This window comes from Psammomys obesus, unplaced genomic scaffold (genome assembly GCF_907164565.1).
Source record: "Psammomys obesus unplaced genomic scaffold, mPsaObe1.curated_primary_1811, whole genome shotgun sequence".
In the NCBI taxonomy this organism is placed as follows: Eukaryota; Metazoa; Chordata; class Mammalia; order Rodentia; family Muridae; genus Psammomys; species Psammomys obesus.
This window is the reverse complement of record NW_026587032.1, coordinates 824,132-839,196: the sequence shown is the minus strand read 5'-3', so window position 1 is coordinate 839,196 and position 15,065 is coordinate 824,132. Positions and strand designations below refer to the sequence as shown.

At 47.8% G+C, this 15,065-nt stretch overlaps 1 protein-coding gene across 3 annotated transcripts in view; it reads left to right on the top strand.

Moving 5' to 3' along the window:
* Tcf7 (transcription factor 7) overlaps positions 1 to 10,670 on the top strand; it is a 28,568-nt gene extending 17,898 nt beyond the window's left edge. Inside the window, exons 4-11 of one of the 3 annotated variants that reach the window (XM_055602850.1) lie at positions 2,763 to 2,874; positions 3,772 to 3,862; positions 5,471 to 5,563; positions 6,635 to 6,754; positions 7,345 to 7,507; positions 7,607 to 7,714; positions 8,192 to 8,240; positions 10,518 to 10,670. In XM_055602850.1, coding sequence (XP_055458825.1) covers positions 2,763 to 2,874; positions 3,772 to 3,862; positions 5,471 to 5,563; positions 6,635 to 6,754; positions 7,345 to 7,507; positions 7,607 to 7,714; positions 8,192 to 8,240; positions 10,518 to 10,597 — 816 coding nt within the window. In that variant the 3' untranslated portion in view covers positions 10,598 to 10,670. Of the gene's footprint in view, positions 1 to 2,762; positions 2,875 to 3,771; positions 3,863 to 5,470; positions 5,564 to 6,634; positions 6,755 to 7,344; positions 7,508 to 7,606; positions 7,715 to 8,191; positions 8,241 to 10,494 lie in introns of all 3 variants that reach the window. The other 2 variants (XM_055602851.1, XM_055602852.1) reach the window with 2 other exon arrangements.
* The last annotated feature ends 4,395 nt before the right edge of the window (positions 10,671 to 15,065 follow it).

Genomic DNA, 15,065 nt, shown 5'->3' with positions numbered 1-15,065 from the left:
AAGCTTCCTTCATACCATAGTATATCTAAAAGCTTAACCCTGGTTAAGGGTGCTGTGGGGTTCCTGGGCACTATAAGCAGACACAGTGGAAAGCCCTGCTGTTAGGGAGCTGGGAGTGGTCACACAGAGCTATCATCAGGTAAGGAGACAGAGGCAGGGAGGCTTTAGGCAGAGTGATCTCTGTGTCTGCTGGAGCGTGGCTAAGGGGCAAAGAGGGTAGTAGTCCAGGTGAGAAATAATGTCTGGTTGGGAAGGAGACAAGAAGTGGTTAGAGTCTAGAGTTTTGAAGGTAGAACAGTAGAATTCACTGAGAAATTGGACATGTGGACAGGGGAGGTCAATATCAAGAACCACAAGGAGCTGGAGAGATGGCTCAGAGGTTAAGGGCACCGGCTGCTCTTCCAAAGGTCCTAAGTTCAATTCCCAGAAACCACTTGGTGGCTTACAACCTTCTATAATGAGATCCGGTGCCCTCTTCCAGTGAGCAAGTGCACATGCAAGGCAGAACACTGTACACACACACACACAAAAAAAAATCTTAAAAAGAAAAACGTCACTACAAGATTATCTGATCTGCATGGTGTGACCAGTTCCTCGATGAATGGAAGGGTGCTGCTGCCAGGAACTGAGGAAGCCCACAGCATACCAGCAGAGTCAGAGGTTCTGACTTGAGGACTGAGGATGTGGCTCAGTAATGGAGCGCTTGTATGAGTGTGGAGTTTAGGGACATTTTAGGCATGGAGTTGAGTAGGTTATTTGGAGAGTAGAATTCCTAGCAGTGAGGCCTGGAATCAAATGTGGAATCAGTTAGGCATTGTAGCACATACTTTTAGTTGTCACAATCAAGGCGCAGAGAGACAGATCTGTTTAGGCTAATCTGATCTTGATCTACAGAGTGAATTTCAGGACAGCCAGGGTTACATAGTAAGAACCAGTCCCCCCCCCCAAAAAAAAAAATCATCAGATTGATGCTGTTTTGTTGTCCAGGTTTTATTTTTAATAGTGTGTATATGTATGTGCTGTGAGGGCCACAGAGGACATTGGATCCTCTAGAGCTCTAGTTACAGGCTTCTAAGAGCAGTATGTGCCCTTAACTGCTGAGCCATCTCACCAGTACCCAGACTGAAGATGAGCCATTCCTTAGACGATGAGTGAACAGGAGAATCAACACCAGGGCTAAAGGAAAAATAGCCTGTAAAGTTGGAGGGAAAAGAGGCAAGAGGGTATCCTGAAAGCCAACCAACAGAACTTGATTTAGGAAGGGGGAATCGGTTGTTTCTTACGAGTGCAAGGGATTTGGGGAAATGGTAACTGAACTGAGGATTTTGGAAGTCATTGAGGATGTTGACAGAGGTCTTCTTTGGGCAAGAGACAGGTTAGGCTGAAGGGAGAGTGAGAGCTGATCTGGAGGCAGTGACTGAGGCTGAACTACGAAGAGTTCTGTAGAGGGGGAGGGTTGTGAGGTGATACCTGGGAGATGATTCAGACAGGAGAAGCAGCACCCGTTTGTGCCCTGGTGGCAATTAGAGTACGTTTGTAAGGTGCTCAGTGCCTCCATGTCTACACACCTCACAGCTATCCCGGCTCACACCTCTCCTCTCTTAATGGACACACTCTGTGACTCTGGCTGTTGTTGGCTTGGAACTATGGAGACCAGGCCAGGCTTGAACTCAGAGATCCATTTGCATCTGCTTCCTGAGACTGGGATTAAAGGTGAGCACCAACATGCTTGGCTTCAGACATCAACTCTGGTTTGGCCTGGGTAGCCCAAGACATGAAGGAAAGGTACAGCTTATTGTTGAAGGGAGGAATGCAGGGAAAGATGGTAGACCAGGACTTCTGTGGAGATCTACTGGAGCTGTGCCCATGCACAGGTCTCACGCCCTGGTTACAGTGGGCTCATGCCCAGCTTCTCCTCTGGCTTTACCCTAGAGCTGCAATAGCCAAATAACAAGCCAGGGACCTGTGCTAAGCCTCATTCATGACCAGGAAAGGATACCCAAGAACTGAGGATTGTTCTGCTGAAGTGCTCACAACAGACTTCATCTGCTTTATCCTGGTGTTCTCTCTACTGTCTTGCTCCAAGATGTCTCATGTCTTCCTTTTGTGCCGCAGTGAGCAGTCACTCCCGCGTGCGCTCAGCCAGCAGCATCCCCACAGACAAGTTTGTCTGGGTGGAAGGAAGCTGAGCCTCAGTTGTAGATATCTCCACAACTCTGGCCTGCAAGGGCATGCACTGAAGGCACTAGGCCGGGCAGCGACTCCCTGTGGCTGAGCTCTCTCAGCCTACTGAGTCATCTGTTGACATAACCATTTGACTGAAAAGTAGGAGTCCTGCAGTGTCAAGGAAACCAGAAGAGCAGTATCTGGGCAGGCTGTCCCTGGAGGGAGCCAGATAGCAACTTATCCCACCCAGGTTATGGGGCCAGAGGAGGTCCCTGCCCTGGGACAACTAATTAGAACTGAGGTGGGACAGTCTGGAAGCAGTTAGCAGGAAAAGGCTGCAGACAGCCATTGGGCTTCAAGGAGTCTCTGGGACCAGGAGGCCAGAAAGCACTTTCTGAGAGGAGAAACCCCGAGTGTCCCAGAAGAGGCTCACTAGGAGATGGGATTGTATAGCAGTCTCCAGGACTGCCTGGGGGCAGGAAACCAGTGCCCTTCCCATGGCTTGTGGTTTGACCGCCAGGCTGGCCACAGAGCTCACTGAATGGCCCCCTGCCTCAGAACACTCCATGCTTACCAGCCTCCTGGTCATTTTCCAGCATAACAAGGCCGGCCAGTCCCCACATGGCGCTCCCCAACTTTCTCCGCTCTACGATCATTTCAGTAGTCCACACTCCACCCCTGCACCTACGGACATCAGCCAGAAGCAAGGTATGGGCCAGGGACGGGAGAAGGCTGTTGCGGTGGGAACTTGTGGCCCAAGTTCCTGGCTAAGGCCACCTAGGCTGGCCCACATTTTATAACAGAAGAAGCTTTGCAAACTCAGGGCCCAAAACAAAGGTCAGAAAGGAACCAGGTGTGGTAGTGCACACCTGTGATCCAAGTAGTTTGGAAGGCAGAGGCCGAAGGATTGAAAGTTTGGGATATACCGTGAGTTCCAGACAAGCCTGGGCTCAGAAAGGGACTTGAGAGTCTGACAGCACCAAAGGGCATGGGAAGGTGGTACCAGGTCGAAATGTGAGGCTTCTGGTGCCCCATGCCAGTATGAGCACAGCATCCTTACACTGCTGCAGCTGTAAAACTCATGGCCTTTTTCCCCCAGTGAGAAAATGGAAAGTGGTGGTTATGATGGCTGATTCACCTTAGCCTCAGCCAAAGTCATTCTGAAATCCACCATTGTCAGCTGTGGGAAACCTGCTGACTCAACCCTGGGGCTGGGTGGAGCCTTGGCTCTTCAGGTCAGGTCTAGGGGCTGCCTTCTACCCAAAGATAGGTCAGAGTCCTAAGCAAAGGCTCCCAAGGCAGAGCAGAAGTGCACCAGGAACTGGTGACATCGGACCTCTCATTCCTGAGTGACTCCCAGCTTTACCTCTGTCTAAGCAGTGTCCTAAGGCAGTCACTCAGCACCTCTGTTCCTTGGTTCCTTTGCTTTGTCAGAAGCCATTGTTGTTACCCTGGGGTAGTACTAAGCAAACGTGACCTAGGCCTTTAGCAAATGGAAGCTGGATCTTAGAGGCCCCTGTAGAAGTCTCCAAGGTACAGTACCTGCTGAATGTCCCAACCTCCCAGGTCAGGGTGCCCTGCTTACTTGGACCCTTTTCACTACAGGAGTTCACAGGCCTCTGCAGACCCCTGATCTGTCTGGATTTTACTCTCTGACCTCAGGCAGTATGGGACAGCTCCCCCACACTGTGAGCTGGTAAGTATGGGCCCAGAGAAAAAGAAACACTGTATGTACCTCCTGTGCTCCTGCACTACCCATCTTGTTGAGACCTGAGCTGCCAGCTCTGTAGCCAGCAACTTTAGGTGAACCTACTTCTGGGCTTACAATCCTTGTGACTGAACTTTCCCCAGGTAGCTTGACATTCTTCCTTTCGGGAAGTAGGAAAACTGGCTACTGGTCTCAACCCTACTGTAACTAATTCTCTAGAAGGTGAGGAAGAAAAGTTGGACTGAGCAAGGAGTTGGTATAAATCACCACGAAAGGAGAGGCTGCTGCCTCTCACAGCTGCCTGGTTAAGCAGGCAGTTAACTTCCTGGTGGCCTCAGTGTCTGCTGCTGGTCTGTCCCATCCGTGGTGGAGCTGTATGAGGGACAGGATCCTTCCTGGTCTCGGATGCTTGCTGAGCCACACTCGTGACCAGCCTATTGGAAGGTTCTACTAAGACAGGATCATGCCTGACTGGGCTAGAGTCTGTTCCCAGCTGGAATGGGGTCTCAACAGGGCGCTTGACTGGACTTTTACTCATGAACCGTAGAGTGACCTGAGCAGGTCTGTAACTGAATACAAGTGAGCCTACCCCATGATTACCCTAAGAACCAAGGTGGGACATGGAACTCAGCCTGATGGTGCCAGGCCAATGATCTGAACAGGCAACTTTCTGGACAGCCTCCTAAGTCTTTAGGCCTGAAGCTCCAAAGACTAAGAAATCTGAACCTTAAGAGGTTATTCATCGGGGGCTGGGGAGATGGCTCAGTGGTTAAGAGCACTGTCTACACTTCCAAAGGACCCTGATTCAATTCCCAGCAACCACATGGCAGCTCACAACTGTGATTCCAGTTCCAAGAGATCTGACACCTTCATAGAAAATGCACATAAAATTAAATTATATATATATATGAAAGGTTATTCACCAACTGAGCCTCCAGGGAAGGCTGTAGGCCCAGGGAAGGGGAAACTCTATGTTCTTAGCTACTGCCAGGTGAGAATGGAGCATTCACCCTCTGCACTGAGACCTGTATGTGCCAGGAAGGAATCTTGGTGCCAAAGAAACACTGCTGGAGTTGATTGTGACCTTAGGTCTCTGCCCTTTCGAAACAACATCTGCCTAGTGGACAACCAGGCAAGAAGCCAGGAGTTATGGGGTACTTGATTTGGAACTATAGAAGCCCAAAGAGGCACCTCATTGATCTTGGAACTCCTGGGCTTTTGAGTTGAAGCAGGGGCTGAAGAGATGATTCAGCACTAAAGAGCACTGGCTGCTCTTCCAGAGGACCCAGCTTTGGTGCCTAGCACCCACATAGGAGATCCAAGCCCATCTTTGGACCTCCTAGAGCACCAGGCATGCATGTGGTACACAGACATTCACACAGGCAAAACAATCATGCACATTAGAAAACAATGAGACAGAAAGAGTTGAAACAGGCAAATTGGGACAGAAGAGCAATCCAGACAGTGTCAGTAGGGATATAGTCTCAGCTTCTGGGAGGAGGCTGCCAGATACATGCACCTACCACACAAGGTACAGAAGTCCTTCCCATGTCTGGCTAGCAGTCAGACGGCTAACAGCTGTCTCTCCAACCACAGGCCCAGCCCTCCTCTCTACCCCCTGTCCCCTTCCTGCGGATATAGACAGCACTTCCCTGCCCCCACTGCAGCCCCTGGCGCCCCCTATCCCAGGTGAGTCCCCTATCCCTGCAGCCAGGCTCCTGCTTCCTGTTGCCCAGGCTTCAGTGCCCACCCAGGGCTATGTTCAGGCCAGTGCTTATCCTGTGTTAGTTGTTTGTCTGTCTGTCTGTCTGTCTGTAACTTTGTAGTCCCATGCTGCTCTGTGCCTGGGGATACAGCTAGAAGTCTCATCTCGAGCTCCACTGGACAGAGCATCCCAGAGCAGCCAGGACAGCAATGCCTTTGTGATTGATGCAGCTCTGCTGCTCACCCCTGCTGGGCATCCTCTGAGCCCTGCCCAAGCCTTTTGGATAGTGTCCCTAGCCTCTGTAAGCAGCAAAGGACAGAGTAGTCTCCACACAATGGCAGGGAAGGTGTGTGTGAGGGTGAGTGTGGAGATGCTCCCCATTCCTTTAGCTCATTCTCCTAGTGATAGACCTAGGGCCAGGCATGCCATGGCAAGGCATTTTCAGCAGCCCAGGGTAGGAAATAGAGATACAGCACCAACAGCTGAATGGCCCAACTGGGCTAAAGACAGCCCCAAGAGGACCTCATCCAGGCATGATGGGTCAGAGAGGATTATGGGAAGCAATTTCTCAGAAAGGTAGATACAGAAGCTGGAGCTAGCTGGGAGATAGGGAGGATAATGGTGACAGGGAAGTAGGAAGATGGGGAGAAATGTAGTATAAGTGCTCAGGTAAGGTTGTAAAGGCCCCAAGAAGCAGGCTAAGTTTTATTCTGTTGTGTAGCAGGAAAACTTGAGCTGGGGTGGGCCAGAAGCATTCTTGTAAAAAAATCAGTCTGTTGTGTAGAGAAGAGCCTGGAGGAATGAAGCAGGAAAGCAAAAAGGCCCATAGGTAGTCACAGGCTCCTGAGTTTGTCTATAGGGGCAGGATTAATAACCACTTGAATAGCACATATGTGAACCTTTTGCAGTGTCTGTGTAAACATATGTGTGTGCCTGTGTCCAGACCAGTGGACATAAGGTATCTGTCAGTTGTGTCCTCTGTGCAGGGACCTCCATGTGTGTTAAAAGTCTAGGCCAAATTTTTGGTTTAGTGTTGCCTTTCCTCCTTCCTCCAGGTTCACCCATCCATCTTTGATGCTGGGATCTGGGGTACCTGGCCACCCAGCAGCCATCCCTCACCCGGCCATTGTGCCCTCCTCAGGGAAGCAGGAGCTGCAGCCATATGACCGAAGCCTGTGAGTTGAAACACAGGCTGGGAGGAGGGGACAAGAAGGTGTGAGCCGGGCAGGTGAGCAGAGTGGTTTGGTCAGCCAGGACATAGTATGCTTCCCGCCAGGTCCAAGGCCCCCTTCCTGGCATCTCAGAGAACTGCCTGGAGGGCTCTGCCAAGCTTTCCTGTGGCTTTGGCACTGACCATTGCTGTGCTTTGTAATCTTCAAAAGCAAGAGTAGATGGGGAGGGATAAGGAAAGAAGAAAAAAAAAATTGAGCCAAGAAGGGTGTTTGAGTTTCGGTGTGCTTTCACACGTGGCCATGGTATTCTTGAAACAGTTCACACTCTGCTCACTCATACGGGGCAATTGGAACATTCTGCTTATAAACCGCTACATAAAGAGTGGCGTAGCTGGCCTTTAGTCCCATCACTTGGGAGGTAGAAGCAGGCTGATCTCTGTGTTCAAGGCCAGCCTGGTCTACACAGTGAGTTCCAGGATGGTCAGGGCTACACAGAGAAGTCCTGCCTCAAACAAACAGAGTGGTGGCATTAGGTAATGGTCACCAGGGTAGGGGGAACTTCCCAAGTAATGTAATCTGGTTGTGTACCCCAGGAAAACACAGGCAGAACCCAAGGCAGAGAAGGAGGCTAAGAAGCCCATCATCAAAAAACCCCTCAATGCTTTCATGCTATACATGAAGGAGATGAGAGCCAAGGTCATTGCAGAGTGCACACTCAAGGAGAGCGCTGCCATCAACCAGATCCTGGGTCGAAGGGTAAGGCCATGGGCAAGTGGGCTGGCAGGGATTACCCCCAATCCCTTTCACACCTTCCTAACTCCATGTTGCGTGTCACCCACCGGTTCCACGTTGCAGTGGCACGCGCTGTCTCGAGAGGAGCAGGCCAAGTACTATGAACTGGCCCGTAAGGAAAGGCAGCTGCACATGCAGTTGTACCCAGGCTGGTCGGCGCGGGATAACTATGTGAGTGGCTGCAATAACCACGGGGGAACAGGGGAACCTCTGAGACACCATACCCAAAGCAACAACCTCAACATGGGAAAGGGGATTTGTCTTGATAGTATAGGCAAAACAACACAGGCAAAGACAACTCCCCCCACCCCCCTTGACTATTTCAGAAGGAGAAAGCTTAAGCAACTTCCCTTGAAGGCAGTTATCCACTCCCGAATTCATTCACTTATGGGATTGTTGCCCAGTATTTGGTTTGGCTAAGTGAGAAGGGGAAGGAAAGGGCCTGGAAATCCCTCCTGTACTCAAATAGGAGATCAGATGGAGGGAGGGACCCCTAAACATATCCTTTCTACAGTAGCCTTGCAAGAACTACAGTCAAGAAAGAGGAACCCCAAAGTAGGAGGCCTATTGGTCTAGAATCCTAGAGGCAGTAGGCTGCAGATAGCCCAGTGTCCACCTCCCAGAAGCAACTATCTCTTATTCCTGCAGGGAAAGAAGAAGAGGCGGTCAAGGGAAAAGCATCAAGAATCCACCACAGGTGAGGCATTGCTTCAGTAGCAATAGAGGTTCCTCTCCACATTCCCATTTCAAGAGCAGCCCTGCTTTGGCCCAAGGGTGGGGTATAATACTCAGCCAGGAACCTTCAGGGCCTGAATCCTCTGGAAATATAGCTTCATCTCTTTAAATCTAATTCCATGCACTTAACAGCTTAACTATAGGAACAGACCTGCTGATACACCCCTATGCCCTTACTGCTCACAGCTAGGTTTCACCAAAAAAGCTGAGGAACTGATCATATGGTCCCATATTTCAACCAAAAATGTCAAGCTAGGACCCAATAGTAATCACACAGGTACCTGGCAATTTTTCCATCACTTGTTTCCATTTCTCATGGCAGTTCATAATGATACAGAACCCAGAGAACCTATCCTGCTGTAAGCCTAATTGTTGTCCCCATCTCTGATTTAGTTCATAGTTCATGACATTTTCAGTTGTGTTGCCCACACACAGGAAAGCTAGAGTTTAGGACTGGGGTAGGACAGGAAGAAATCCCCTAGCCCTTTCTCTGAGGATAGGAGCAGGTTTTTCCATCTGTAAGTATACTAATTATACACTAGGAATAATTATGCTGTACCTTCAGTCTTATTAGGATGTGGGCCAGAGGGAGATAGGACATTGACAAGAATGAAGAAAGACTACATAAAACATGCAGGTAGTTGGGGAGAGAGAACGGACAGCCCCAAGATTTAAAAAAAAAAAAAAAAATGCAGAAGCCCTCAAGGCAGCTATGCAGTTCTGGAGCCTCCATGCTAGGATGATGATCAGCCAAGGGAAGGATAGCATGAAGACCCCTCCCCCCATTCCATCATTCTTCCCACTGATTCTTTTACCCAGCTGGGTGACTGCCTTTTCTCATACCTTGCTCTGGGTCCTAAGGCTTCCCCTGGGGCTGGCTATGCCATGGAGAGGTCCATTCTGCCTGTGGGGGCTATGGGGTGTCTACAACTGGCTAACACTGATATTACCTCTTCTCTCTGGGCCCTGTCCTGCCCTGCTGCCTGCCTGCTCGCCCTCTGCCCTGTTCTGCCCCTCTGGCATGGCTGTGAGCAGACCCTGGCTCGCCTAAGAAATGTCGTGCTCGCTTTGGCCTCAACCAGCAGACGGATTGGTGTGGTCCGTGCAGGTGGGTTTGTCCCCACCATCATTCTCCCTTTGCTTCAAGCTGCTTCCCTTATTGCACATGTTCTGCCGGGTCTGCAGCCCCTCCTTTGGTCCCTCAGTCCCCCACCAAGCCCTGTAGAGAAGGGAACCCACACCCTTCTAAGAATATGAGTGAACATTGGGCACAGCTTATAGAGATGACTGGTCCAGGTGGGACAAGTAGAGAGGGAGAAATAGTGTTCTAGAGAGAGAGAAAGGCATAAGCAAAGGTGGCTCTAGTAACCAGCCATGTTTACCAGGTCCTCAGAGAACAAATCTGTTACACATTTAGGTGGCCTGAGCCTCTGCTCCTAGCCCTGAAGTGATTAAGGTCCACAAACTCCATATTTTCGGTTTGTTTTGTTTTTTTGAGACAGAGATTTTCTGTGTAACTCTGGCTGTCCTGGACTCAATTTGTAAATCAGGCTGGCCTCAAACTCAGAGATCCACCTGCCTCTGCTTCACAAGTGCTGGGATTAAAGGCTTGTGCCACCATACCCAGCTCTTCATTTCTTTAAAATAAATTCTGTGTGTGGTGTGCTCACAGTAGGAAATGGAGACACCATGCTTAAAAGAGGTCCTATTCCATCCATTTGTGCTGGCTGGGGACAGGTGTACACCTGTAACCCAGCACTCAGGAGGTTGAGGCGAGCCAACCAGCACCACTTTGGGAGACCCCATGTGAAAAACAGCAAAAGACAAACTGCCCCCCAGAGCGCATTTCTTCTTTCACTAGCCTGGTGTGAGAACTAAGACTGCTTACAAGCATCACAGTCCCTTGCCTTACTGCCTATCTAATCCCTACAAATATACATGGAACAGTAGCTCAAAAGACCCAAACTAAGAGATGGTTCTCCTGGAAACAGGAGGCAGTCCACAGGCCTACCCACAAAAGGTTCCTTTTGCCACCTTGTGGCTGTTCTGTGTAACTGCATTTGTCCTAGGTCCGGGCCAGGTGGAGCTGAAAGAATGGGCATAGTTTCCCTGGCCTTGAAGAGAGGGGACAAAATGGTTATGGTTAGCCAGGCTATTCAAAGACAAGTCATTTTCTGGTTGTGGTGTGTGACTATGGATTCACCCTCTGTTTACAGATAATTCTCTTCACTATTCCTAGGAGGAAAAAGAAATGCATTCGGTACTTACCCGGAGAAGGCCGCTGCCCCAGCCCCGTTCCTTCCGATGACAGTGCTCTAGGCTGTCCCCGGTCCCCAGCTCCCCAGGACTCACCCTCTTATCTTCTGCTGCCCCCTTTCCCCACGGAACTGCTTGCTAGCGCAGTGGAGCCAGCACCAACATTCTCAGGTCACTCTGCAGCTCTCACTCTTCCAGCCTCTGAGTCCCCAAAGATCCCCCTCAGCACCCTCCAGAATACACAAGTACAGCAACAGGAATCTCAGAGACAGGCAGCCTAGCTAGCTTTGCTTGCCAGACACACAACACCTGGCTTGCTCCAGGGTCTCACCCCTAACTCAAGAGGCGGCACATGGAACCAGCTAGGAGTCCTCTTAAGGTGGTGAAGATTTCAAAGGCTGCACTGCTCCTCGAACCAGAGGCCATCAATTCAAGTGGTGGGGATGAGATCTGTGTAGCTGTATCATCTTACTAAGGGCATCCTGGTGCCTATGGCAACCACATCTCTTTATCATTGCTGGCTGGATATCTTTACTGTCTTTGTGGGTTGTTTTTGCTGCAGGTCAGATGGGCTGGACTGAGTTCAGTTTTCCCTACAAATGCTTCTCTTGCCCTCTGCCACACCTTCCCCATGCCAGTATCTTTTGGACCAAGAATACCTGGTTTGTCACACAAGATGACTCCGTGGTTGACCAGCCACAAAAGTCTAAATAATAATGCTTCTCTCTTAAGGAAACTGAGAAGCTCTGTTTACAAAAAACAGCTGCTGTTCTTAAGTTGGGCCAGAGGAAGCTTCTTACTGTGTTCTCAGGAGCTTGCAAGAGAAGGAGGAAGTAGGATAGGTTATGTTAAGGCCTTCCAACCTTGGCAACAACATAACACTGACCTACCTGCTGGTGGGCAGTAGTCAGTTTTCATTAGAATCACTTGGAAATCTTTTGTAAGAACTCACCAGCGTTAGAAACTGCAGTCAGTAAACTGAAGCTGGCCTAAATCCAGGGTGCACCCTTCCCCATCAGGCTCTTCCCAGTTCCATTTCCAGCTCATCTGAGTCAGCTGCTGGGCAGCTGTGAGAGGGCAAATCTCAAATCTCCCAACAGCCAGAGCCCGTCTTTCAGCATTTAGAACTGGCCTGCTTCAGTTTCTCTATGGGGCTGCAGGAAGGAAGAGATCTGTTAACTACTAAAGCAAGGAGCCCATAAAACCTCTTGTGGTGGACATGGTTCATTGCCACATTCTAGAAACCCTTTTTGAGCCAAACTTAACCCTGAGCCTTGAAAAACTGTTTTAACTGGTTTTTTTTTTTTTTTTTTTTGGTTTGTTTCGTTTTTTGCATTCTCCTCACTGTATATAGCCTGAATCCAAAGAAAGGGGCTATCCATGTATTCCACACACCTCAAAAAGGAAAAAAAAAAAAAAAAAAAGCCTTTAGTCCCTACTTTAGCCACTGGTTTCTCAACCCAAAGATTACGTTTATAGTGTAGTGTTACAAGTCTTGGGGGGAAAAAATGGCCAAAAGTGCGGTGGTGCACACCTCTAATCCCAGCACTTGGGAGGCAGAGGCAGGTGGCTACATAGAGACCTTATCTCAAAAGGAAAAACAAAAATGATGTAGTATCCAAAATATTTTTGTATTGTTAATGCATTATCATAGAAAAACTTTTTTAAACATGAGAATAAAGATTCTTTTTACTGGGTTTTTCAAAGCCTGACTGAGTAATAAGCTGTTTCAATTAACAGTGCCTACACTTAATGTTCCTTTTCTTCTGTCACAAAACCTAGAGTGTATTCCTTAACATGTACAAAGATGACAAGACAAACTGCAAAAAACAAAAAAAAAAAAATCAGTCTATCTCCTACTGGGGCTTGGTCCTGATCACCATAGCTGAGCTCACTTTCCAAGCTCTGCTCTTAATCCTTGGACACAGCATTCAAGGGAAGCCAGCCTACTCCCTAGTACCTTTGTACACCAATTAGTGGCAGTTGCCATCCAGACACTGGACAGTCCAACCTAAAATGTATTCAAGATCTACTTCCCTTTAAGGGCAGAGAAAAGACAAGACACTCTGTACTTCAAAGAAAAGCAATTCAGTCTTAAAATTTAATGTCACACAAGTCCTACACACACTGTTTTCACAAGGACCAACTGTTAAGGCACTTTTTCCCAGTTTTGTGTAAGACCTGTGAAGTCAGAATGATTATTTTGCATGCTATCCACCATGTTTAAAGTATACTGTGCTAACTTTTAGAGCTCTATCGTGGATGTAAATAGTATGAACATCATGCCACCTTAGGTCAGCCACTGGATAATGAATATTTAAGGACAGCCACCAGACTATTATCCTGCATTGCCACTGTCCCTGAATATTCTTTGGATTTACATCCCCGAAGTATTTATACAGGCCACTGGCTTAGACCTCTTTCTAAAGATGACCAGGCAGTCTTTGGAAATCTTGTCCTATTTTAAAGAAATCTGCTCTGGCTGTGGGCCTAGTACCTTCATTCTTACCAAGTGCAAGTTGGGGTTTTTCTGTCTGATCTTGTGTGTCCTCTTACGTACACTGGGTACATGAACAATACACTCTTTATGGAGTGCAGCGCCTGTGTGTGTGTTAGGGAGGGCACATTGGCAACACTTAGAATCAAAGCAACCAAAAACCAAATTTGAATCCTCCCAAATCACAGCACTACATTCCTGAGACCTGAGGAAGTCTTAAGGACCCGAGAATGGAAACCTAATTCAACTTTGTGACTCGTCACACAGGGAGCCAAGAACCCTCCCAATTTTCTTAGACATTAGAGAACAGGATATTCCCCTAGGCCCATCTGACCCATTCCAAAACAACTGGCATATACTTAGGATTCTCTGAAAGACATTATCTTAACTTTTCCCTGTGCTGCAGCTGCTTCCCATTCTGTGCTGGATGGATATAATGAAAGCTGAGTGCAGCAAGCTACCAAGGCCTTCCTATGTCTCCTAATTTGAAGGCTTAAGTTTCTCTCTTTGCCAAGCTCAGTGACTGGACTCTTCTGAGATATATCTCAAGTTCCTTTAGGCTGTGGAAGCCCGAGACAAACCTCTATCTCTGTTTGATAAACAATGAGCAGGAATAGGAAGGCCTAGCCTAATAGAAATAGGATGGCACTTTACACTCTGTGCTCCATTGCATCTTAATCCTAGGAAAACAGAAGGGACAAGAACTCTAAGACCATGTCACATCCTACTTACCAGGCAAATGTGTCAAGAATTTAAGACCCCAAATGAATTACATAAGACTGAGCTGGTTTTTCTCTGTGGTTATGAAGACTATGCTAGTTTCCTTGGGTCTTTTCAGAGCTTTCTTAAAAGTTTCTCTGTGCTTCCTTCTCTGACCTTCATGAATTCCTCAACGTATGTATTTGTGCACACACAAAATTATAAAATTTTTTAAAATCAAAGATCTGTGAAGGAAGATGCTATTGTACTTCGAAGGTAACTTTCTTCTAGGAGGAGAATTCTGAGAAGCACTGAAGAGGATGCAGGTCATTAGCAGAGCTAATATGCACAAGGCCTCCAACAGGGAAGGAGGCACATAAAATCTGATAGGCCAGACAACTGTCGTAGGAGTTTGCAGGACTGCACTGCGTTGTAGGTGGCAGCTATGCACTTTCTATGATGCAGAATTTGACATTCTTCAATCCTAGCTGGCAATCACCAATTGACAAAAGGCATTTCTCTAAGCCTCAAGGTTGATGAAGAACAAGTTCTCTTGTCTGGAAAATGTAACTCCATTGGTAGGGTACTTTTCCTGGCATATAAAAAAAATGCTGGGTTGAAATACCAAGGCTATGTGTTTCCCCTCAATCTCATTCTGCGCCTGAGTCACCTACTTCATGGGGTTTCTTACTTCTCGGCCTTACACAGGAATGCACGGACACCTGTTTTACAATCACCATATATAATATTAATTCTAGAGCTTCTACAAAGATGGGTTTGTCCTGAACACGCAGTGTTTCTGGGCTGGGTAAATGTATTGTTTATTGTAGCAGTAACTGGCAAGAAAAACACTCCAGCTAACACTGGACTATAACCTTCCTTCCCTACTGAACCAACACAATGGGGAAAATTATTTCTTAAAAATAGTTTCAGTAAGCAATGCTTTCTAAAAGAAAACACCAGATAATGATTTGCTTTATTTTCGTATGTACTTTTTAAATTTAAGAGTTTTGTGTTTGTTTGTTTAAAGACAAGTGATTGTGTAGCCCTGGCTCCTGGAACTTGCTCTGTAGACCAAGCAATCTTGAAACTCAAAGAGATCTACCTCCTCTGCCTCCCAAGTGCTGGAATTAAAGGAGCACGCCACCGCCCCCAAGAATCTCTTCAATTAAAAAATAACTGAATTTAATTCATTTGTTAAGTGAAGAGACACACTTACATCCACAAAAGCAACTGTATACTACCTATTGTATTACTTTTTATTGAAAGGCATCTTGCACTTAGGATGGCTGTTTTCTGAGTTTCACCATACACTTTAATGTTAAAGGTTAAATT